Source organism: Cavia porcellus, unplaced genomic scaffold (genome assembly GCF_034190915.1).
Source record: "Cavia porcellus strain 051 isolate PalLab524CR breed Dunkin Hartley unplaced genomic scaffold, mCavPor4.1 scaffold_1, whole genome shotgun sequence".
In the NCBI taxonomy this organism is placed as follows: Eukaryota; Metazoa; Chordata; class Mammalia; order Rodentia; family Caviidae; genus Cavia; species Cavia porcellus.
This window is the reverse complement of record NW_026947484.1, coordinates 119,217,052-119,243,153: the sequence shown is the minus strand read 5'-3', so window position 1 is coordinate 119,243,153 and position 26,102 is coordinate 119,217,052. Positions and strand designations below refer to the sequence as shown.

The 26,102-nt window shown below is 32.7% G+C and overlaps 1 protein-coding gene across 5 annotated transcripts in view; it reads left to right on the top strand.

Annotated features, from left to right (window-relative positions):
- Dpyd (dihydropyrimidine dehydrogenase) overlaps positions 1–26,102 on the top strand; it is an 816,845-nt gene that overhangs the window by 6,125 nt on the left and 784,618 nt on the right. For 3 of the 5 annotated variants that reach the window (XM_063254705.1, XM_063254715.1, XM_063254716.1), the window contains exon 2: positions 3,235–3,341. The exons of the other annotated variants lie outside the window; for them this stretch is intronic. In XM_063254705.1, coding sequence (XP_063110775.1) covers positions 3,294–3,341 — 48 coding nt within the window. In that variant the 5' untranslated portion in view covers positions 3,235–3,293. The remainder of the gene's footprint in view (positions 1–3,234; positions 3,342–26,102) is intronic. 5 annotated transcript variants of the gene reach the window in all.

The following is a 26,102-nucleotide window of genomic DNA, read 5'->3' as shown; positions in this document are numbered from 1 at the left end:
TAGAGATCAACCAATTTTGCACCGGGAAAAGGATAAAGGATATCTTTTATTTTATTTTTTAATGACTTAGGTTAGTAAACTGTTTATGAGTTCTAATAGTTACATTTCTGAGAAATATGTCCATATAGCTGAGAATTTCAGCTTGATTGTATAATTGCATTTTTGCTGTCCTCTACTTCTATCATAATAATTGAAGAGACAATCTGTGTCCTTACCTCCCAGGTGCTTGGAAATTGATATTATGAGTGGTTATGAATGTCCCTTTGAGGCACTCTTGACTGGGCCACTTTGAAGAAAAATCTCTTCATCAATAATTAAGCCCTCAGGGCCACTTCTCAGGGGACCCACATGGAATTACATGTCAACTTCAGGCCAGATTTATACAGATGAAGATCATGGATGAAGCTCTAACTATGCTTCCCCCTCCCTTCTAGACTTTATCCCTTACTACTCTGCTGGTCCCACCCTCTTTTCCTCACCATTCCTACTTTTTCTGGAAAATGTTACCCTTCCTTTTTCACCTAACCCTACCAAGTATTAACTCTTCTAAGTACAGTGAAATTCTTTATGTTTTGTGTAATATTAAAATGTGGCTATAGTAACATGCATGTTAAAAATTTTAAAATCTTAATATGTGTAAGAAAAGGGTCATGTGAAAATATTTAAAGATGCAAGAAAAAAATGTGTATTGTATTTACTAATTGTTAATTAGAACAGATATCCCAAGAGAGATGGCAGCCTGGGGATGATTCTGTTCTTTAATTTAAAGACCTTTCACTTAGACTTTGTGGAAATCATTTAGCCACACTAAAGAGTTTGCTGATTCTTCAGTGAATTTGCTAATGATCGGTCTTTTAAGGATAATTTATAATAAAATATGGCAATGGTGCAATTGTTTAGAAATATTTCCTGCTTTTGATTATATCAAGAAAGTGCAAAGATGTTCTTGCCATAGCTATCCACGTATGTGCTAGGTAGGATGTAGAACACTATTTATACAAACTATATATTTTATGTACTGATTCACCTAATTTTTTATCTTTCTCCATGTTTGTTTATCACCTTTTCATTTTTGATCAGGTTAGTGATATAAATCTAAAACTCATTTGAGTATAAAGGGAACTATAATCCTACCATATATGGCTAGATCTCTTTGCAAAGTTGATCTGCAATTAATAAATTTATATTTATAGTTCTTAAATAATCTTGTTTTTAACTAGAAATTAACATCAGAGATTCAAGAAAAGAGAAGCAACCCTGTCATTTGGATTCTCCATTCTGTCCCTCTGTTGATGATTCTCAGTAAAAACAAAAACATGCAGGAAAACATCTGACATCAGTGTAGAATTTATAAAGAATTGGAGCTTTTCTTTCAGATATTTTTCCATGCCAAATGTTGAGGAGTGTTGGGGTGAAATAATTTGAAACCACCCACAATTCAAAAAAAATATAAAATAATTTAGAAAAGAGCATTCAGTTCTCTTCACAGTTTCCTAGACTTAAAACATATAACTTTGCATAGAAAAAAATCTTTGTTTGTATTTGCTAATTTAAATACTTTTGAGCTCTGATTTAATATTTAAAGTAATTTTATAATCACTAAACATTTTTAAGATGCAGAAATGTAAAAGATGATCCCATCCCATACAGTTACATCACTTATGGTAACTTGCTGATAATTGATTGAGTACTTTTCATTCCTATATGTGAGGTGCTTTATCCTAACTACTTTTATTCAGGTGCAATCCCATATTTGCTTTTCTGTTCTACAAGAAATACTCCCTCACATTATAATTTAGTTTTGAAATGGTTTTAAGTAGTAGCACAAAATTCCATGTAGATAGAGATATAAAAATATATTAAGCTAACCATTATCAGACATTAACTTTGTTTGGTAGTCAGGTATTAAAAATAATGCTTTAATAGATTTTTGTTTTGCTTAAAACATTGAGTTGGAAATACAGTTGCAAGTGCTGGCTTCAGTGTTACATAGTGCATTTCAGTTCTATACTGCTTGGCTGCATGCTTCAATTGAATTAACCTTCTTCATAAAAACTTTTTTAAAAAATAAAATATTCATTGTTTGGTCTAAAAGCATGCAGGACAAAGTGGAAATGGAACTATTTATCCATTTTCCTCATTCCCTCCCCGCCCCGTGATTGTAAGTTACAGAACATCTTTGACATTCATGTGATGTAGTTTGGATGTAGGGCTGACTTAATGTTTCTTTCTAGAGCATAGCTTGGTGTTATTTCTTATTTTTCTGTCCTGGAATACAGGAGAAGTAAAATAAGGCTTAAGTTGTTATCTTGAGTTGGTAACATTTATAGAGCTCAGGTTGTTGTCTCTAAAATGGATAAATGTATGCTCACTGTGGCCACCCATCATATGACCAATAATGGAAATTTTTATACTGTGTAACCCTCTCTCCCCTTCCTCAGGACTAATTCTCTCTGGCAGGTCAGATCTCAAATGATTTTTTAGCCCTAAGCTCCTTTATATTAAAAATATGAATGATCATGCACATGTATGTTTGTGTATAAGGCCAAGTGTGTACAACCTTAAATTTGTCTTTTCATTTCTTTTAGTAATTAAGAAAAAAGATCTATGCGTATAACTACTTTTTACTCAACATGTTTTCTCACAGTGAGAAATTTAATAATGCAAATCATTCTTCTGCCTTGAGGATGTTAATCAAAATCATTTTGTATACATGCTACATTTAAAAGCTATAAGTCTGCTTGCAACCAGAACTCAGAACAGTACCATGCTTAAACTGCTGCTTGAAAACAATAAAAACATTTGCAGAGAAATAATTTTGTTTGGCTCAAGAATATTACTGCCCATCATTCCACACCGTACCCCAAGTCTAGACAATCTAAATATAACTTTAAATTATCTTTATACCTGTGTAACACACAGCAATAGGCTCCTAATAGGCATCATAAAGACATGCATTCCTATATTAAACATTTGAAGTATTGGTACAACCAATGTATATGGAAGCTTTCATTGTACAAATATGTATAAAATGGTACCCTTTCCATTGATAGTTTTTATTTTTTAAATAGGTGAAAACTTTTATCTACTTGGATTAGTTTGTGTTAGTTTGAAAGTTGTTACTTTGGAACATTTTTTCCAAAATATTGAATGGCTTGGGTTTCTCTTTAAACCAATTGTCTTTATTTAATATTATTATTATTATTATCATTATTATTTGGTTTTTGGTGACAGGTCTCACTAAGTAGTCCAGGCTGACTCTGAACTCACTGTGTAGTCCAAGCTCGCCTAGAATGTGCAGCAATCTCCCTTCCTCAGCTTCCCAAGTGCTGGGGATACATGTGAGTACTACCATGCGTGGCTTAATAGAATTTTAATAGAAGAGTAAAAGAAAATAAAAATAGAGCTAAGAAATACAAATAAATAAAGTGAGACCATCACAGATTTTAAGAAGATTATTGAATTATAAAATCAAAACAAAATTCGTGCTTTTGATTCATTATATTTACTGGTGAAAAAAAGGATCATTGACATTTATTATGATTAGAATGTAATGGCAGTACAGAGTAGTTAACAGTATAGTTTGTGAAATTAGGGTGCTACTTGGTACTCATACCCTACCTTTGCCAATTAGTAGTTCTAACCTTGGCAATTAACTTTCTATGTTTTAATTTCCTCATCTGTAAAATAGAGGAAGAGATAATAGTTTTATCATAGACTTGCAGAATTGTCAGAAATATTATATATTTATCATTTTTAATAGTTCCAGGGTTGGGGATTTAGCTCAGCGGCATAAGCGCCTGCCTTGCAGGCAGGCAGTCATGAGTCAGATCCCCGGTACTGATAAAAAAGAAAAAGACAAAAAAAAAAAAAAATAGTTCCAACATGTGGCAGTTGTGCAATTAACTTACGATATTAAATTGTTAGTAGTGGCTGTCGCCATTTTGACAAGAATGTTTTTATCCCTTTAAACATCTTTTAAGTATTTGTTGCCACATTTTTTTATTCATTTAAAAATATTTCTAATTATGTACAAAAGGATTGTATTACTATAGAAGAAAAGCATGTAATTGAAAAAAAATCAAAGGTACAGGAATTTCGTCAATATCAAGAGTTTTCATTAAGTAAACCAGAATAATTGATGCCAGATGACTAGCTGGGCCTCGTCTATATGTAGTCATAATAATTCTAGAGTTGGCATTTGTTTGAACTGAAAATTGAAAAACTGTAGGAGTCTACTAGGGATTTTGAATTTCAGATTTTGAAGTGTCTTCGATTTCATATTTTTTGATTAAGAATGTTTTCCTAGTGAAGTCGACATAGATATTCTAATGTTTGGAAAATTCTAAAATCTGAAAGGCTTCTCTTTGAAAATATTAAATAAGGGATATTTAATTTGTCCATATTTTATTTTAACTTTTACTTGTCCATAATTTACTTGTGCATATTTTATTTTAAACATACATTACCAACAAAATATATTAAACAGTTCACTAATTTTATATGTAATTAGTAAGTTGTTGCTATGTCTCAGCCACTATGTTATATGCTGTGTGAAGTGTGATTGTAAAGATAGACACAGCTCTCTCAAATGACCTTATGATACAAAATAGGAGTTCAGGCAAATTAGCCAAATTATAAATCAAAACAAAAATTGATAAGGTGATAGTATAGACTTTTGGTGGTAGGATGAAATTATGTGTGTTATAAATTCACATTTATGAACCTTAATAATTTAGTTTTATAAAATTATTTTGATTATATTTAATAAATTTTGATAAAGAGGTTCATGTAAGGTTTTTACAGTTTCCACCTTTACTTCAATATCTAGTCATTCAGGGACCTCGAAGTAAAGTAAATAGACCTTTTCTGGAGATAAGTGGAAGAGAACAGTCCTGGCAGAGATCACTCAAGTGTAAGACAAGGGCAAATACAGGACCTTCGAGAGCTAGAATTCACAGGGATGGTTCTGGGTCTGTACACTTGTGGAATGTTTCCTCAGTGCCCCACCTAGGAGCATGTTTCTACTAACAAGAAGATGTATCTATTTCAGAAGTGGTAAAACTAAAGACATAGAAAAGTTAAATGATTTGATTAAAGTCATTAATTAACTAGAAACTAAATCAAGCTTAATTTTTACTTAGTTGTTTATTCAGACAGTAAAATACATGTTATGAAAAAATTGGAATCACAATAAGTATAGGCATGAGAATTTCTTCAAAAGTTATTTTGTTCTGACTGTATTTATTTACAGAATTTCTCTCTGGGATGTTTAATAATTTAGTCCTTCAAGGAGCCCTTCATATGTGTAAATGAAGCAGGTTATGAATGGTTTTTAACCCAGGTCAAATGATTGCAGTGGAGGGAGTTGATGAACGTTATCAATCACTTCTCAGCCTGATGTCAGGTGACCAGCTTTGCCTTTTACCAGGCTGCTTTGACCACTGCCAGGACAGAATATAGAAAAAAAAACAAAACAAAAAAAAGTAAAATAAACTAAAGAATGGAATTGCTTCTATTTTATGAAAAGACCCCCTAAATTTCATAACAATATAAAAAATAATAGTAGTTAACACACTGTGTCTGTTATCTTCAAAGTAGTTACTCGGTGTATAAGAGATAAACGAAAATGATTCATACAAAAAGAAACGAGAGGGGCTGGGGATTTAGCTCAGTGGCATAAGTGCCTGCCTTGCAAGCGGGCAGTTGTGAATTTGATACCTGGTGCCGATTTAAAAAAAAAAAAAAAAAAGAAACAAGACAAAACTTTCTTTTCAGTGAGCTAAAATAAACTACTGGTATAACTGAAACCAATTAACACATATATTAAAATATGTTTGAAACAACAGGATATATAATTTAGGGAGTAGTTGAATTTTCCCCTACTTCATATTTGTCTCTCTTCCATTTTGTGCATGCTATCTCTGTATATTTATTGTACGTGTATGTTATTCATAAAACAAACTATGTGATATTAGAGGTTGTTTTCTGACCCATTTCTCTTAACATTATGTTCTTAAGTTGCACTTATTTACCTATGAATGCCTTAAATTTATGCACATGCAGATAATCTAGACCCTTATGTCTCACCATGTCTAAACTAAAATAAAAATGGACAAATATCTAAATGTTAAACAGCTGGGTGTGGTAGGACATAACTAAAATCCCAGCACTTGGGCGACTGAGGCAGGAGGAATGAGTTTGAGGCTAGCCTGGGCTAAATAGTAGTTCAAAGCTGGTTGAAAGTACATAGTGAAACACAGGTGTAAAACAAACAAACAATAAACAGAATGTTAAAACAGATACAATCTGGTGGACGTTAAAATAGGTAAAACTCTTGATGTAAGGACAGGCTAAGAATTTTTGAACAAAACCCCAGTAGAACTGAGAATCAACAAATGGGATCATATCAAATTAAAAGAAAACTTCCTCGTGGCAATGGAATTGCCTTTTGAATTATTTTTCTTCTCTTTAAAGTCTATATGCATTTCCATGTGTGTTATAAAACTTTGATTCACTAGAGCCCTCAGAATGAAGGACAATTTTCATTTACATTCAATTTTACTACAATAATGATGTCACTGTCAAGACAGCCAGTTCATATTTGAGTAAAAAAAATGTAATTACAAGGGTGTAATCTAAGGTTAATATATATTAGTCTAACCCTTTCCCCTTTTGCATCTTTAGTCTTGTACAATTTTGAATTAATTATGCTATGATGGCAAATACTTAGAAGTGCACATTGAGTAATTATAATTTCCACTACAGTGTTCAAAACACAGTGATTCATCTAGTTATCAGTTGCTTCAGAAGAATGAAATAGATTCAGAAACTGTGTAATCATTTTATGTCAATTCTAAAACAGTATAATCCATAAAAATTTATAGCTTAAAAGTAAATGTAAATTTGGGTTTGATAAGTTTAGCTTTGAGTCATCTTTCCTAGGGAAATGAAAGTGCTTTGGCTATGCAAGTTGACCGTCTGTAATTAAAAATTCACAGCGTCTGTGAATACCTATGGCAACAACTTTGGATTGATTGGGAAGTTGTAGTTCTTACTGGAGGGGAGTAATAATAACCCTGAATGGATTATTATTTGGAATGCACAGAATGGAGGACGGAGAACTCTCCTGGATGTGTTTATTCTTAATCAACTTTAACTCAGCTCCTTCATATTTTAGAAGGCATACCATGGTCTTTGCCACCACTATTATTATTGAGCTTTTGTTAGTGAAATGCTTATTACTATGCACTAAGTGTATCTTGTGAAGTCTGTGAAGTTAATTCATTGTTATAATTTTGTAATTGTAGTTTAATTTTTATTAGTATAATATGTGTACATGATAAAGATTAACAATAAAGAAAGAAGCACTTACTAAGAAAATCAATGGTTCCCTTTATGTTCTTTCAGTAAACTGATAAGCTGTTAAACATCTCCTTGGGTGCTGGGGCAGTGCTTGCTGATTGACAAGGGGTAGATACATCCTGTGGTGCTGGTGTTAAGTACTAAGAGTATGAAGTTGAAAAGAAATGAATGTTACTTTCATTTCTCCAGTACATACTGGAACTGATTTCTCACTCACTCTTTACTGTTTTCTTCAAGTTCCTTTTCTAGCAGAAACACATTTAGCTGTTTTTCTTTGTAATTCAGCTGTCGATAAGATTCAGATTTCTATTTAGCTGTCAAAATTTTGGACATTTTTAATTATGTACTTGGCCATTTGCCTAGCAGTCTTGGAAAAGAACGGTCTTTTAAAAGGCTGCTTAAAATTGAAATTAAATTGTTGTTATGGTTTGAAAACTGGTGGTCAACTTAACGCCAGCTGGATTACATCAGCATGCATTGCGAGAAGATGCTCCACCTGAGGAGGGTTGCCAGGATAAATAGGTGGAGAAGAGGTGTTGGAAGGATTGAGGCGTAAAGGAGGCTTTGTGGGTTCTCTTACGAGTTGCTGTCTGAGCTATTGGTTCTCCTGGAAAAGCTTTGGTCTTCACATCTAGCATTGCTTCCTGGCTCCGGAGGGGAAGATATGTGCTGTCTGGTCTCCAGGATAAACTCGTCATGCTGCTTCCTGGCACGTACCTGACTGTGCTTGTCGTCAGAGGAGCTCGGGGCCTCCGTGTCGCTGAGGACAGCTGTGGTGCCTTTCAGGACAGCCCCGCTCTTTGTGCTAGCCCCACTAGCACAGCTCCTTCATCCTGCTGGCATAGACTTTCTGGCTTCCACCGCTGACCCTTGGGTCTTCCCAGCACAAATCCGTAAGAGACTGGCATGAGTCCTTCTTGTGGGCTCTGGACTTCCAGTTGGACTCGTGGAAGCGTTGTCCTGAACTCTGGGTTTTTATCTGGACTCATGTGGGACATTTCCGTGGGGTTTAGACTCTTGAGTAAATAATCTATGTCATTGGTGTTGCGGATAGATTTCCTACATTCTCCTGTGTTAACTTCCGGTGACCATTATAAATTATTATAAACTCCATGTCCTGAGCTGAATTGTTTTCTGTGTACAACCCCTGACTACAACAGTTGTAAAACCCTATCTATTTGGATGTCTGAATTCCTCTAATGTAGTTTAACTTTCAATGACCAAATTATGAATTTGAAAATGAAAAAAAAGATTAATGATGAGATAGTGCCAGGTACAAATTTCCAAAGAATAAAGACAATAGTGTTGACAGTAAATAATTTTCTTTGTTAATATATAATTAATAACTAAGGAGATTTTCTAATTTGTGTTAGATATTGCATTTCTAGACTAGCACTTTTTTTGTGTGTGTGAGATTTATGGCAGAAGCTATTTTGAAATTGGTAGGTAGTATCAATCTGAATTTTTTTATGGCAGAATTATTTTGGAATTGGTAGATAACATCAATCTATGAATTTTGAGAAATGTGTAATACATTACCAGTTGCTTCATCTAGATCTGTAATCTAAACTTTAGGGATTATATTTCATTTAAATTAATACTTTTTCCTCTAAAAATGTGTATGATATATGACAAGCTTAAGGCAAAAGAAATTTGAAATTTTGCGTTTAAATCCAGATAGTTTTTTGGCAGGTAAAGTTTTCCTTCACTTCATAGTAACTACTACCAGAGTTGTACTGCCTATGTTTCACTTCCTTAAATCTTACTGTTATAGTCAGGGATTGTACACAGAGAAAATTAGGATCAGGACATGGAGTTTATAATATTATTTTTATAATGGTCACCAGAAGTTAACACAGGAAAATGCAGGAAATCTTATCTGCAACACCAAAGACATAAATTATTTATTCAAGAGCCTAAAACCCACAGCAGTGTCCCACATGAGTCCAGATAAAAACCCAGAGCTCAGGACAGTACCTCCCACGAGTCCAACTGGAGGTCCAGAGCTCACAAGAAGGACTCACTCCACTCTCTTTTACGGATCTGTGCCGGGAAGACTCAAGAGTCAGCAGTGGAAGCCAGAAAGTCCATGCCAGCAGGGTGAAGGAGCTGTGCTAGTGGGATGAGGATTCTACGCTGGAGCCGAGAAGTCACACAACAAAGACCAGGGCTATCCTGAAAAGCAAGACAGCCATCCTCAGCGACATGGAGGCCCCAAGCTCCTCTGATGACAAGCACAGTTGGATACATGCCAGGAAGCAGCATGACGAATTCATCCTGGACACCAAGCGGCACACGTCTTGCACTCCGGAGCCAGGAAGCAATGCTTGATTTGAGGACCAGAGTTCCTCCAGAACCAACGGCTCAAACAGCAACTCGTAGGAGAACCCACAATGCTTCCACGCAACAACGCATCAATGCCTCAATCCTCCAACACCTCCCTTCTTCTCCACCTATTTATCCTGGCAACTTTCCTCAGGTGGAGCATCTTTGCTCAATGCCATGCTGTTGTAATCCAGCTGGCATTAAGTTGACCACCAGTTCTTAATCCATAACACTTACCCTGTGTGAACAGCACGAATACTGCTTATAGTTTATCCTGTTTTATAGTTGATAAACTTGTTGATTTTCATAATAGAAAGTCTTCCATTAAGTCAGATTTCATGTGAGGAGGCACAGTAATCTGCAATACAACCTGGATATAATCCTTTTGAAAAATATTTTATACCTTCAAAAAAATTTAAATGTCAGGAAGGCTTACAAAAGCTATAGACCTGTTAGTGATGAGAAAACTTTTTTTAAACACCTGGAAATTATTACAGTTATTAGTTCAAAAGAGACTAATAGGTAGTTGTTTCCTAGTGGTATGCCTCATTTGAAAAAAGTCTTAAAAAGCAAATGGTTATGATTAGAATACCTCTTTTACAAACTATTCCAGGATAATAAATAATAAAAATAATAAAAAACTAATAGGATGCCAAATTCTACCAATATGATAAAATTATCACATATTATTCAACAACATAACTTTAAAATTATGTTCAGTATGAATTTATAAAATAACAGTTGAAATTAAGTTTGTATTTTAGATAACTGTGACAATTTGTTCATCTTTAAGATGAATATTTCAATGGTAATAGCCAATTTTTAATGCTTGAAGAAGTATTTTAAATATAGGAACCATAAAAATCTTTTCTGTAAAAATATAAAAATGGAGTTTGATTCAATAAATCTGAAATACTGAAATTCTAGCTCATCCTGCCTTTCACTAGTCTTTGTTATTTATTTAACTTCCGATTCTTGTATTTGTATCTGGGTTCCTAGCAGAAATACGGTTACAGATGATGCAAAGTAAAAGACAATTCAAAATATTCGAGAGCCTCTTTTTAGTAATATTTTTGTATTAGTGTGGTAATGTAATGGAGTGGTGAGAAGATTTGATTGTAATTTTGGCTCTGCCGTACTTGGGATGTCCTTTTACCTCACGAGATCGATATGTAAATGGAGGGACTGGTAATTGAACTCATAATCTGGTGCTTGCCAGACAGGCACTGTCTATAGATCTTATATTTTGAGAAGAAATAATTCAACTCATTGTAAGCCTCATTTATATTATGCCTTATACAAGTTCCTTATGTAACAGATATAGTTACTATGTACAATAACTTCAAGTCTAGTGGGGCACACATACATACACAGAAGATTTTAGACTAGATTTCAATTGCAGTATATGAATTTGAGGCTTTAGTAATAATATATGTCATTTTATAAAGTTGGTGAATGTTAAACATGGAATTTGTATTATAATGGACGTAGTGTTACTTGACATTTCTGAATTGTAAACTATATTTTTGGTACGAGAGCATCTGTGATGTTTTCACAATTAAGGAAAAATTTTAGCTTTTCAGATAAGATGCCTGGACTTAATTCAAATCCAACAATTAAAAGACATGGGAAACAAGCTATATTTCACTTTCAGTTTTTTTTTTTTTTTTTCTTTTAGCCTATATGTCATCTGTAAGATGACACGGGTGTTCAAGTGATGTGCCAGAAGAACTGTGCATATTTTACTAAGACAGTTTTCTATCCCTAACCTTCACTTTCTGTCATTACTATTCCCTGTATAATCGCAAGCTATTGACATTTGAAACAGTCACTGTTTCTCTGCAAACTATTTTGTTATGAAGTCCTGTTAGAATGTCTGTAATACTATCTCTGAGATTTGCTTCCTCCTCTTTATTTCAGGTAACAACAGATAGCTGATGTATACTAGGAACTTTGATGGCTATTGTGGCTAATAAATGACGGACTTTTAAAGTCTTCATTCTTTCATTTCTTGTTTGCATAGTTATCTGTACCTTGTGCAACTGATTTCAGTATTTAAAATGAATACATACTAATCCTTGAATTACACATATAAAAATAGAACAGGACACTAACATTATTGTTGCTATGGAGGCAGTGCAGAGTAGCCACTAACAGTGTAGACTCTGAAGACAAATACACATTTACAACACATGCCTGTCACTTCCTGGACAAGTTACTCAACTTCTTTGTGCTTTGCCATTTTAGGATTGTTGTGAAGATTAATTTGTAAACCACTTAGATAAGTACCTGGTATACTGTGGAATCTCATTAAATATCACATATTACAATAGTACACGGATGAGAGAATATTAGAAAAATATGTCTAATTGTTTAAATACAAACATTATAGGTTTTTATGAAAAAGTAGTTAAACTGTTTTCCTGTTAAATTTCATATTAGACTGAAAACAAATTCTGAAATTACATAAGAGAATATTGATAGACAAAGTGAAGTACTTTGAGAAAACAGAAGATGTTATCTACCACAACCTGTATAGGGAGGGTTTAACAAAGAACATTGGAGAATTTGGGTTGTGTGGAGCACATGTATGTACAAGGGAAGGTTGTGGAAGATTTCTAGAAAATACTTTATTAAAGAGCACTGAGTACATTTTTGTTCTCCTCATTGTGGTATCTTGCAAAAAATTTAAATCACCAAAAATGGAGTAGACATTCATTGGAGATTAAGATAAATTATTTTTTCTGTTGCAGGCACAACAAAATTTCTATGGATTAGCTTTTGAAATGAATGATTTTTAGTTTAAGATTTCTGACATCACGATGCGTTTCAAGAAAAATACTAATTTATAGTGATGTGATTTCTCATTTGTCTTTTAAATACATATGTCAAATACCTTTATTTTAAAGTTCTCATACAAACTGGTTCTGAATATTTTACCTTGTTTGAACATTCAGTATTTTCCATAACTCGTTGGTCATCAGAATATTAGGTGCTCTGTAAAGGCCAACTTCAGAGGCATAACATAGAAAAACATTGATTTAAATAGGCTCCAATTCCTTCCTCATGTAAAAATCCAGAAATATGCTCTACAGGATATGTGGTATCATTTTGTTGTCCTTAGGTTTCTATCTTTCAAATCTGATACTGTCAAGTTCACTGCATTCTGAATGGAAGCTGGAGCTCCAAGAGGAGGGAGTAAGAGGTAGAAGAAAAAAAAAAAAAATGTATCCCTCCCTAAAAGAACTACACTTGTTAATAAAACATTGCTTGCACTTTCCTGAATGGATTCTTTTAGCAGTAAGAAAAGCTGGGATTTAGTTATTAGCTGAGACTGTGCCTTCCTAAAAGCTATACAGGAACTTAATAATATGGACACATGGAATGGCTGTTGAGGTGGAACTTTTACTAACTTTGCCGTAGACATTTGCTAAACTGGCTGATTACAATGTCCATTCACAGATCTGTGATACTATATTCTAATACAGATGTTTCACTGAAAAGTATCTGTGGTAAGTTAACATATTGTTCATTTTAAAGCTTGCATTCCAAAAGCAAATGTAAATATTTAACAGCTTCACACTGATTCCTATACAAGAGTGAAAGGAGCAATGACTTAGTGCTATTTCAAAAACTTTTCTGTATTTTTAATCCAAGAACTGTACAAAATCAAGCCATGTAGGAAGAAGTGATCATTAAAATATACATTTTGCTTTACTTCTGGATGACTCAAGGTGGAAAAGAAAGAAATGAATTTACATTTGTGTTGGTGGACCCATGTCCAGACCCAGGTTTACCTATTCACTATTAGTACTCTTTGGAATGTTTTCTTATGTTTACAGTTGTTTATGGTAGAAGGATAGATTGAGCTAAACTTTTTTTTAAAAAGGAAAGTTCCAGAGGACACCAGCTACAAGCTTCTAGGTGTCCTTTAATATTGGAATTATGCAGAGCATACTTAATTTCTCCATATCCTGTGACCACAGAGGTGAAGTATTGCATAATGAGTAGCTCACCCATGCCTTGTGTAATGTAGGCATGTAATGCTGTATGACTGGCTTCATTTGATCAAACTCCATCTTACTGAAGAAAAATCAGATACTCATCATTAATCACTTGTTTACATAAACAAGTCAGTTTGGTACAGTGTGGAACAAGACTTTAGGAATAATAAAAATCACCCTTTTTCGACAATATTTTCTGACAGTTTGGTTGCCAGGAGTAGACTCCATACCTGTACTGAAAACAGGCCTTTTAGGGAAATGTATAGATTTGAACAATTTAGGCCTATCAAATTAACACTTTCCTGTAGGCATTTCTGCTTGAAAGAGTAAAAAGAAAACAAAACACATGAAACAGTTATTTTGCCAACACTGGCTGTCAAGCAGCAAAAGACAGTGCTCTCTGAGACATGATAATAAATGAGAGCAGGCCTAATTACCATCTTACTTTATGAGCTGCGGTTTATGAAGGAATAATCACAAGAACCTAGTGGACTTCTTCAATTGAGCTGACAGAAATAAGGATCCAGGAAGACAGAAGCATCTAGAATTTGTAGAACAGAATATGACAGAGGAGAGAGAGAGACTTAGAAAAACTGGGAGGTCTGCAGAGGTTACCCATAAGTACTGCACAGAGTATCGATCCACACATACGTGTGAAAAAATGACCCATAACTGTCAAAAGCAAAGTGAGAGAACTAGAACACTACTTGGAAATCACATTGTTCTCAGAATGTAGCATGCTCCCACCTGTCTGTCTGGAAAATATGATTCATAGGGCAGTGAGTACTGAGAAGTTTCTTTCCTCAGAATTGGGAAATGCAGGACTAGAGACCAAATGCTGGGCAAGTCCAGTTTCACAATCTTAAAGCCAAAACCTGAAAAGATCAAACTGTTTGCAAGTAAATAACTGTTCTTTATAGAAAACTCAGGAATATTTTTAGGAATACTAAAACATATGACCAGTAACTTGAAATTCACAATGCCTGCTATGCAAATAAAAAATAATCATCAACAGGTATAAGAAAATATGATCTATAAGGAAGGTTAATATCAATGATGACCCACACCTATAATCCCAGCATTTAGAGGCTGAGGCAGGAGAGTTGCTGAGAGTTTGAGGCTAGTCTGGGCTGCAAAGTGAATTCAAGGCCAACCTGAACTGCACAGTGAAGCCCTGTCTCAAGGAGGAAAAAAAAAAAAAAAGTTAAGCAGAATCATCAAAGACAGAAGACGACCAAACTTCACAACTGAAAAAGTAACTACAGTATCTGGTGAAAAATATACTACATATGATAGAGAGATATTGGATATTACAGAAGAAAAAAGTGAAGTTGAAGATATAGCAATAGTAATTACCCAAATGAAGCATAACAGGGCAAAAATGTATTTTTAAAGAAAAAGAAAAGGAGAGATTGAAAGGAAGGAAGAGAAGGAAAGGGATGGAAGAAGGAAGAGGAGGAAAGGCAGAAATGCAGCAAGCAAGCAAGAAGTAACAGCTCTGGAACAACTTTGTGTAGCCTTTTCATGTAGATAGAATAGCTCAAGGAAAAAAGAGGTGGAAAGGTATGATGACAGTGAAAATCTATGAAGAAATAAATGTTTGGTCCAAAAACCCAGTGATTTCTAAGAAGAAATGAGAGGAAAGCTACACCAAAGCACAACATAATCAAACTACACAAAATATTTTATCTTTAACCTATGTTAAAGATGAAATATTCAAGTCAGTAGGGAACTAGAAGTCCATAAGGTCCAAATGAAAAAAGATAAGGCAGCAGAAAACTTTATTTATTTATTTATTTTTGAAAAAGAACAAGTGAGAAGACATTGAAGAAGTCTGTTTATAGTATTGAAGCAGGGGAAGCTGCCAACCCAGAACTGCATATTGACTGAAATTCTCATTTAAAAGGGAAGAGTGACTTAGTTAGATACAAAACACTAAAAGAATTTGTGAACAGTAGGCCTGGACTCCAACACATGTGAAAAGAAGTTGTATCTCTCAAGCAGAAGGAAATGATACCAGGTGAAAATGTGATAATACCAAGAAATATAGAACTACAAAAATAGTAACTTTAAGGGTAAATATGTGATTTTTACATTACTTAAATCTCATGACAAAATTACTTTAATTTTTTGAAAAAACACAGTATTGGATTTATAATATATAGAAGTGAAGTTAGCATAGAGGAGATTTGAAGGCATCCTACAAAGTGAAGTGAACCAAAACCAAAACATATATACCCCACATTTTGAATCTTTTTATATGACACTTCCAGAATAGACAATCTGTGGAGTCAGAAAATAAATTGTAGTTGCCTGATGATAAGGAGTTAGGGGAAAAAGGAAGTGATGCTGTTGAAATGTTCTATAATGCAATATGGTGACAGCTAAACTACTGTTAACTATGCTAAAATGTACTGAATTGTATCATTTAGGTGAATTTATGATGAGTTAATTATAGCTCAGTAAGGCTATTACACAAAACTTACAGAAGGAAAAGACCCTGGGTATAGGGGGGAGTGAAATGTATGGCATAAGTACAACCAACGGAGTCAGGCAGTTTACTTTTTGAGACACCACAAGTGCTTTTCCAATACTGATAGAAACAGAAACTGATTTTCAGCAAAGACTCAATGAGTAGCTGAAAGTTTTCATCTGTTTTCTTTCTTACAATGAAAAGGATGAGTACTTTTTGTGTGAACTCTTCATGCCCTTTTCCTGTTGTGTGTAATAACATTTTCATGTTTCCTTGTCAATTAATGTGTGTGATGATTGTATTATTTTTATATTTTTCTTTAATCTTAAATTTGTTTTCTGATATTTTTGCCCTAGCAGTACAATTGCTAAACTGTTTTTATTTAAATAATTGGAATAACTCAATGTGAATTCATAGTACATATTTCCACTAAACAATACTACTTTTTAAATGGAAACTTTTTCAGTTATTGAAACAAAAAGCATTAATAAGACAACCAGCAATCTGGGAGGTTGATGCTGGAGGATCAAAAGTTTGAGCTCAGCTTGAGCAATTTAGTGACTTATGAGCCAGGCACTATCTGAAGATAAAATGTAAAGAAATGATCCTAGGTTCAACCTAGTATTAATAATTTTCCCCCTAGGACCTGGAAATAAAAGATGAAATAGCATCTCTTAACATTTAAGAGAATAAAAGAGACTTAAATAGTCAATATGTTTAGGAATTTTATTTAACATAGTTAATATATGTTTCTATGTGAACATAATTTAGGCATAGATTTCATTTTTCCTTTTAAAAGTTCTTTATAATATCAAAAGTGTTTCTCTGTAACAGTAAATAGCTTCATAAACATGATTTTTGATAGAGATCATATATATCTATTATATATGCAAATTTTATATATATATGTAGAGAGAGAAAGAGATCATATGTTTTTCATTGTGAATAGAACTTAATTTTTGTTTATCTGCTGGGCATTAGATATTTTTCAGGTTTTTATTGCAATAAATCATGAGCCAATCTTTCTCTAAAGAATTTTTAAATGAGCCCACTTTTATTTTAAATGATAATTTAGAAATAGTTTTAGAAAATATACATATTTTCCTTCTAAACTTCCCAGAATTTTTCCTCTCAACTCAGAATCTGAGAAAATAACTTGAATTCACTGTATTATTTTATGTGGCTTTTGCCTCTGTGGACTTAAGCTTCTTTGTTGCAGGGAACCATGTCATGAGAGTGTTTGGGGTGTTGTGCTGTGCAGTGGAATATACAAAATTTTAAACTTCGGAAGACTAAACATTTGAAAACTAAGCAATGACAAACAATTCATTTGATTTCCTGTTGCAACACATTGCTGACCTTACGTAACACTGCAAAGTTCAGTTGAAAGTGTTTCATTGCTGCTTCAGCAAGTGAGTTGCGTGATTCAACCTTTCAAGGAAATTGAGCGAAACATTGACCTCCCCTTACAGAGTGATTAATGATTAGATGGCTTAAAAATCTTTGCAACTGCCTACAAGTAGTTAATGGTATTATTCCTTTAGTTCTCTGAAACAGAAAGAACACTAAGCCGAAAACTGAACAAACTGTTTCTGCCCAGCAGAAAAGTTATTTTTTTTTTTCCCTAGTGGAAGTTCGTAGCTTTTTTTTTTGGATTGTTTTAGTAGGAAATTTTTCTCATTAGCAACTTTATGTTGACATATTCTTTCCAATGAGATATTGTGGTTGGTTTTGAGAATAGAAGCATGTATAAAAATTACTTTTGAGAATTTTATGGACCACTTTGATGGCAAAGGTCATGTATGTCCATAATTACCATAGTATATACCCTGTATGTGTCAAATGACTGACAATGACAAGACTTACTCTAGAAGTTCCTGGGTACAGTATAATACACAAAGGAGGCTCGTTCTTAATTTTGATTTCTTAGAATTTAAAGAAAGCAGCTCATGTAAAGCATCCTATACTTAGGAAATGATGCAAGCAAAAGTATGGAAATAGGAATTTACCTAGATTTAATAAACAGGGTAGACTACATAGAACTAGGCTGGAGTGGTAGAAGGGTACCAGATTAAGCTACAAGATGGTGTTGCTTTTTAATTAGTATTATGTATACTGGCTGTTTAAACTTTGTGTGTGTGTGTGTGTGTGTGTGTGTGTGTGTGTGTGTGTGTGTATGGGCATGTGTGTGTACCTCTGAGGTACATACGTATGAAAATTTATGAAGGATATCTGTTATACAAGAAAGGTAGAAAGCCTAGGCTTGAAGTGAATAGTCCAGTTAGGGGAGTACTGACATTTTATGATCCAGGAACACTGAAGAAAGGACCTGCTTTAGGTTGGAATAATGTCCAAAGGTCAAGGTAGAGGTGACTGGCATGGACTGGCATTGTGTGGGTTTAAGAAACGAAGGACAACTGTGGTTATAGATTTACCACAACATGATATCCAACTTACTAGAGAAATAGTGATATTTCTCTGTTGGCAGAAGTCAAGAGGCTGTTTTTCTTTCTTTCTTTCTTTCTTTTTTTTTTTTTTTTTTTTTTGTACCAGAGATTGAACTCCGACCTTGCTCTTGCTAGGCAGGTGCTTGTGCCATTTAGCTATATGCCTGGCCCAAGGAGTTAAATTTTTTTTTGAAAAAAATATCAATGTGTTGTTTTTTGGTATGTAAAAATTAAAGTCATGATGGAATATGAGATATCTTATGTGAGATTCGGTGAAACATACTATAGATGAAGGCAAAAATATTCACCTAAATACAGATGAAGGCTTTGGAATATGCAAAAAGCTCAGAAACAGGAAGGTAAACATTATTGCAAAGGGCTGTCTGTTTTAGGGAAGGTGAATAGAGGGACAAGTAGTAGAGGTCCAGGAATTTTGGCCTTCTTTTAATATAGTTGCTTTGTAAAGACAGTGAATAGAAAGAGTCTTAGTGCCATGATGCAAAGAAAACTAAAGCAGATGATCTTCTGTATATAAGGGCAAATCAACAATATTGAATACTTTGTAAAAATGATAAAATTTATATAATTATACCAACATTATAAGCTATTTTAAAAAATTCAATATCCCAGTTTCCTGGCCTGTGGCTTTATTCTTATTCTTAAGAAAATAGATTGTTTCTGATAACCTTTTAGTAAATTAATTACAAAAATGAAAAGACAGTTTTGATCATTTTCATTCTTATTTTCGTTATAAATTGCCTGCTACCATGTTTCATTTTAGTTATTAATCATATAGTTGAAGAATATTTAGTCAATCTGTGATATATTAAAAATTTTTACTCTGAAAATCATGCTACTTCCTGAATTATTTTTTCTTAAATCTAAATTCAGTCCAGTTATTGCTTCTGTCTTTCTCTTTAAGTCATGTTTTCTAAGATTCCTGTAAGTGCTTATATCTGATACAGAGAAGTTAATACATTGAAGGAAAGTTGTAATAGTTTTCTTATTACTTAAAAGGATTTTTTAAAGGATCATTCTACATAAGAACCAAAAATTTCTTGTGAAGTTTTGATGCAAAGTGGCTAATTTTTTAAGTGACAAAAAGTTTGAATTCTAGAATATAGGTTTTCTTAATTACCCACTGAACTGTTTTTTTTTTTTTCCTTTCTTCTGATAGTTCTTATCAGTTCTCTACCCTCAGAATTTGGTCTTGGTTTTCTTTATAGATTCATATATACATTCAACATTTTAAAATAGAAAATAGAGTGGATTTTCATGGTTTCACCCTTTGAAAATGTTAGCTTTTATTTACAGATATAATGCATATTTTATAATGTTAAATTCAAATTTTATAATTAAATGAGATTTTTCAAATGAAATTGCTATAGTATGGGTTCTCATCTTTTACATATTTTGATGTCAGTTTATAAGCATTTACATGCTATATTACTTTCAATCACTAATGAAAATATATACAAATGTTATTATGCTATTAAGTCTTTTCATTCAATTATTTAACAATAAAAGAAATGCCGAATAGCAAGTGTTAAGGTTTTTGATTTTTTAAATTTCTTATATTTAAATAATACTATTTAATACTGTCTTTATGTAATCTGCAGTTTCTTCTAGTTAAAGTGTAGAATCAGTAAGGTACCATCTCTATACTCGAAGATATCTTTTAACTTAAATCTCAGTATTAACAGCATTTACCTAGTTCTACAGTAAGTAGAAATCTTTACATGAATGTTACAGGCTGTTTGTGTCCCCTCAAAATTTATATATTAAAGCCTTAATTCTCAATGTGTGATATTTGGACATGAAGCCTTTGGGGAATAGTTAGGGTTAAGTTATATCACAAGGATGGGGCACTCATAATGTGATTAGTGGCCTTATAAGAAGAAGCATTCCCTGCATACTTCCATGTGAAGACATAGTAAGGTAGTTATCTGCAAGTCAGAAATAGGGTCCTTATCAGCAACTAAATTATTTAGACCCTTCAGCTTGGATTCCTAACCTCTCAAGTTATGAAAAATAAATGTGTGTTGTCTAAGTCACCAAATTTATGTTAATCTGGTATGGTAATCCAAACAGACTAACACAGTGTCCTAATTTAGGTCTTTGCTATGATCCGTTCTATATTAATAATCATGAATAACACCAGTTAATTAAGTACTTGAATTCTCAGTATTTTCTGAAAAAAAAAAAAAAAGACTTTGTTTTAAAGTGAGAGGGCACTTAGGTGCTTGCTTCATTGTATTGTATAAATGACAAAGAATCATGCAAGAGGCCCATAAAACCAGACAATAGGTTCACATGGCAGCCCTTAACTGGTTGAGGGGTAGAATGACATGAGAGGTGTGATGTTTTAAGATGTGTAAACTATTTTATTTATGTTAACTATTTGTTCAATTCAAATTAATCAGAATCCCCTGGTTGTATGACTAGAATCCTGAAAAGATTCATTCATTTTTCATTGATGAGTTTTTTGATGCTTTATAAATTCATTTTTCAACTTGAACCTGTCTTTCCTGGGAAGGAAATGTAATGTAAATTCACTTAAACATTTTCAGTTTAAAGGTCTATGTGTTATATACACTTGTATGTATTATAAAATTGTTACCTACACCGACATATATATGTAATGTATGTTAAAAATTGGTGTTCAAATTTCATGATTCTACTACACTGTTACTAATTTGTGAAAAGCATATTGGCATTTTCAGGTAGTTTGATTTTGAAATTCCAAGAAAGACTGTAATGATAAAGTCAGAGACTCATGACTTGGCTATTGATTTAGCTTCATTTGAGATACATCTCTATTTTTCATATTATCTTTCATACTACAGTATTTCAAGCATTTCATTCACCTTTTTACTTGTTACCTTCATTGGTTTCTATATATTATGGTTTAAAAATGAATTGTTATTTGTATATTCAGATGACATTATAGGAACATGCATATATGTGTATATTGAATGATAATTACATGCTAGTTCTTTCCCATACAAATAGATCATTTATAGGATAGATTTACTGTCTGTACAATTCTAGACAATTTTATGCATTACTTTATTTAGTCATCAAATTTAGTCTTCAGACACATAGTGTGGGATATGTGCTCTTACTAATGATCATTTTGCTGTGATGTAAAACTGCACATTTATTTTATTTATTTTATTTTATTGGCATTGGGAATCAAACTCAGGACATTGCCAGGCAGTCACTTAAAAAATGCAAGTTTAAATAACTAGCAAAAATAAAAGAGATAAGATATAAACCCAGATTTAACCTTATACCATATTGTTGTACATAATAAAATGAGGTTAAAATTTAGAACATTTAGGAATTTCCTTCCTTCACCAGTCATTTATTAATTGAAATGATTCATTCATTTTGCATAACAGAAAATTATTTTAAAAGGAAGAGTATTTCAATTTTTTACCATTATTGGAAAAGTTGTTCAACCTAAGGAAGAAAAAAAGCTTGTGTCTGTAGATAAATTGGAATTATATTTAAAACAATGACTATAGAAGTGTGACTTCTTGACCAGGACTAATTGTTAGATTTTGTAAAGTTTTCAGACTATGAAGTTATTTATATGTCCCAGTAGGAAACTGGAATGTCCAATAAAACTGCCTTCTCTCTTCTGTTCTCAGCTAAGCAGGACACTGGCTATATCAGTTCTGAGTTTATGAGAGATTCAAGAGTACCTTGCAAATTTCTGATACATTATTTAAACTCACCCTATGCTAAGGGATACAGTAGATATAAGAAAGAGAGGGAAAATTGGCTGGAATTGATGCTTATGTGTAAGAAAGAGAGGGAAAATTGGCTGGAATTGATGCTTATGATGAAGAGAATGTTAAGTAAGAACTGAAATTTTAGTTCAACATTGAACGGCGTCTGCTGGATTGGTATATAGAGAAAACAACAAATACTGTTCAAAAGCATTAATGGGTAGGTATTTTTGTTTTCTTGTTGGTTGAAAATATTTATTGTGAAAAAATTGAGAAAGTTTAATATTGAAAAAATTGAGGACAGTACAATATTATTGATATTGTATGAAAGTCAATATACTTCTAATTATGAAAAGAAAGAGAAAAATATGTTTTTTGTCATTTAAAATCTCATACCACAGAAAGTAGGAGATAATTATAGAAAACCCAAAACATGCCATCGAAGATAAATTTTAAATACCACATGAGTAAGGAAGAATTTAATTAATCAATTTAAGCTTTCTAGCCTGAACTATCATATTTTAATAACTTTGAATTATATTAATATGCAGCATTGCATCAGAAATATTCATAATTTAAACTGCAAAAATTGAAGAAAGCTCAGGGATGCATTAAATTTATGTAACGTAGTGATATGAAACATACATACATTTTTGGAAAGAGGACGTGTTGGTGAAATATCTTCCTGGAATTGCATTTTAAGTCCTCAAATAATGCCAAAGCTTTAATATATTAGAGGTAAGATTTAGAAGTCATAAGTGAAGTGAAGACCTATGATTGTAGTCTACATGGGCCCAGTTTTATGCTCTTTCTGGTGATACAGAAAATCTGTCTCCAGAAGCAGAAGTCTAATGTATATGTTTCAACACTCCGCTGCTTCCCAAAGTGTTAACAAAGCAGTGGCAACACATAACTCACTTGATTACATAAATAGTTGGCTCTTAATCATGTTCTATCATTTCTTAAACTAAATAAAATTAGTGAAGTTAAATCTTTCTCAACTTTTTAAAATTCTTCTTCAATCACCAGTATATTTATTTGTATTATTACTGAAATGATTGGGATTCCCAAATGCCAAATTCTTCAAGGAGAGAAAAATCTTCCTCTTTAAGTAGTAACCCTGTATCTGAAAGGGTTAATACCCTCTTACTATGCTCAATTTATCCAGAGAGGGAACATTATGACCCTGTTCGGATTTGGCTTTGGTAATTTCTTAGGAGGAGTGTAATTTCAAAAACTTATATTATCCTGCCAGCTGTTCAGTTATTGATGATATTGACTTTCAGTTTTAGAAAGTCTTGTTTTGGAAAATTGTTTTCAACCACTCATGTCCTGTGTTTTTATTTTGTATCACTTTTCATTTGGGATGTTAAGTCAAATCCTTGTAACTATTCTCCACAATCCAATTTATTTTTATCCAAGATCCACTGAATTTCACTCACTGCTTTTTGCAAAAGGTTAACTCAATATTTCATGTTATACTTCCTACTTATGCTATATGAAAGAAAAGTTACTATGATAAGCAGCAAATAAATTACATTCAGAATGTTTATTCTTAAAAGTTACATTACTATGCCAACACAGATAAATATAATCATTTATCACAATATGGATTGTGGTAGTAAACAGTAAAACAAATTGTACCATATTTCTTATATGTTAACAAATTTGTTTGCTGTAAATATTGGATAATATACCTTTTAATAAGTTACCATTATATTTATTAATTTGAATTTTGTATGAGATTAGTAATAGTTCAAGCTTGAAGAGAGAAGCAGCAAAATTTTTTTATAATAAGAAAATGTCTTTGATTTTCCTTATAAAATGAGATCATTTGAATTTTCTAGTGTTGACTTTCGTTTTGACTTGCTTTGGCATTATATTCTTGTGAAAATAACTATTTAAATTTATATCTTTACAATACTACATTTTTTTTCAGAAGCCACAGACTCTAAACTGATCAAGTACAGATTGTTATATGTAGGCATTCCTGCATATAGTCCTGTCATATTTACATTGAGTAAAAAGTAAGACCTAGTGACATTTATTAAAATTAGTACAATAGACAGCTAAATCTACTGAATATTGCATTTGGTGATCTTTTTTTGGTAATAGCTTCATGGAGGTATAATTATGGTACATCAAACAACTCATTCATATAAAGTACAGAATTTAAAGGCTGTTTAGATGTGTTCATACACTTGTGTCACCAATACCACTACAAGTTTCATCATTCTGAAAAGACACCACATGTCCTTTAGCAGCTACTCTTTATTTTCCATCAGCTTCTCTGCCCTAAGTAACCACTAATGTACTTTGTCTCTATACACTTGCCTATTGTGGACATTTTCTCTAAATGGAATCATACAATATGTACCATTTTCTGTCGTCATTTAATTATCCGGACTGCAGTGTTCACCCATCTCATGCATTTTGAAATTCAGAATTTGAAAATTACATTACTTATGGTTGGAGAACTGTTGTGCATGATTTCCAGTCCCTCATGGCTTGTTTTTTTCTGTCCTAGAAACTGTTTTATGCATACTTGAGGAAAAAGCATATTCTAATTTTTTGGTGTGGAGTGTTCTGTAGATATCTATTACATCTTTATGCTTTATCCTGTTCAAATCCCTGTTTCCTTTTTATTCTTCTGTTCTGTTTTCTGACTGTTGTTTAAAGTATTGAAGTCTGCAGCTATTATTGCATACATGTCTGTTTTCTCTTTAGTTTTGTCAGTTATTTCTTCATGTATTTTGTCCTGTTGTTAGGTACATTATTTGTTTAGGGTAGGCCGGACATCCTGATGGATGAGCTTTTGTCATTATGAAATGATCCTTTTTATGTCTGCTAAAGTTCTTTTGTTTCCTGTAAATTCTGCTCTGTTATTAGTCTGAATACTTTAGCTCTCCTAAGGTTACTATTTATGTAATATATATTTTTCAATCCTTTTATTTTGTTTGTGTCATTAGGTCTAAGTGTGTCTCTTATTGTCAGAGCATAGAGATTGTTTTTTACTCAGCTTGATTGTTATTTCATATTTACCTAAACTTAACTAATGACCATTAGTTTTTTAACATGAATTTGAATTGCTTTCATAGTCATTAATATTCTTTCTGAAGACTATCTGCAGGTAAAGTGTTCTCCTATCTTTCATGTTTCTGGAGTGTCTACATTTTGCCTTCGTTTTTGAAAGGCAATATTGTTGAGTGTTGGGTTCATCGTTAGTGATGTTTTTCTTTCAGTAATTTGATCAGTCATCTCCCTAACCTCTATTATTCTTGATGAAAAATCAACTGTTAAAAATATTAGAGTTTCTTTGAACGTGATTAGTCATTTTATTTGATATTTTCAAAATTCTCTCTTTACTGACCTTTAGGTTTTTACAAATGTTTTGTGCATTATTTCTTTGCATTTGTCCTACTTTGACCTTACTGAGATGCTTGGGAATGCAGTGTAATGGCTTATTCTGCATCAAAAAATGTAGACACATTTTCAGCCACGATGGCTTAATTTCTTCATTTTATCTCATTTTCTTCTGTTAGTCACAGTACTATATAGTATATTCACAATGATTTATAATTATTTTTGAGGCTCTGATAACTTTTAAAAATCTTTTTTCTTATTATTCAGAGTATTTTTTCTTTTAAAATTTGCTGATTGTTTTTCTTACAGTTTAAATCTATTATATCCTGATAATTTTTTTACTTCATATATATTTATCAATTTTATCTTGTTCTTTCTGTAATTTCTA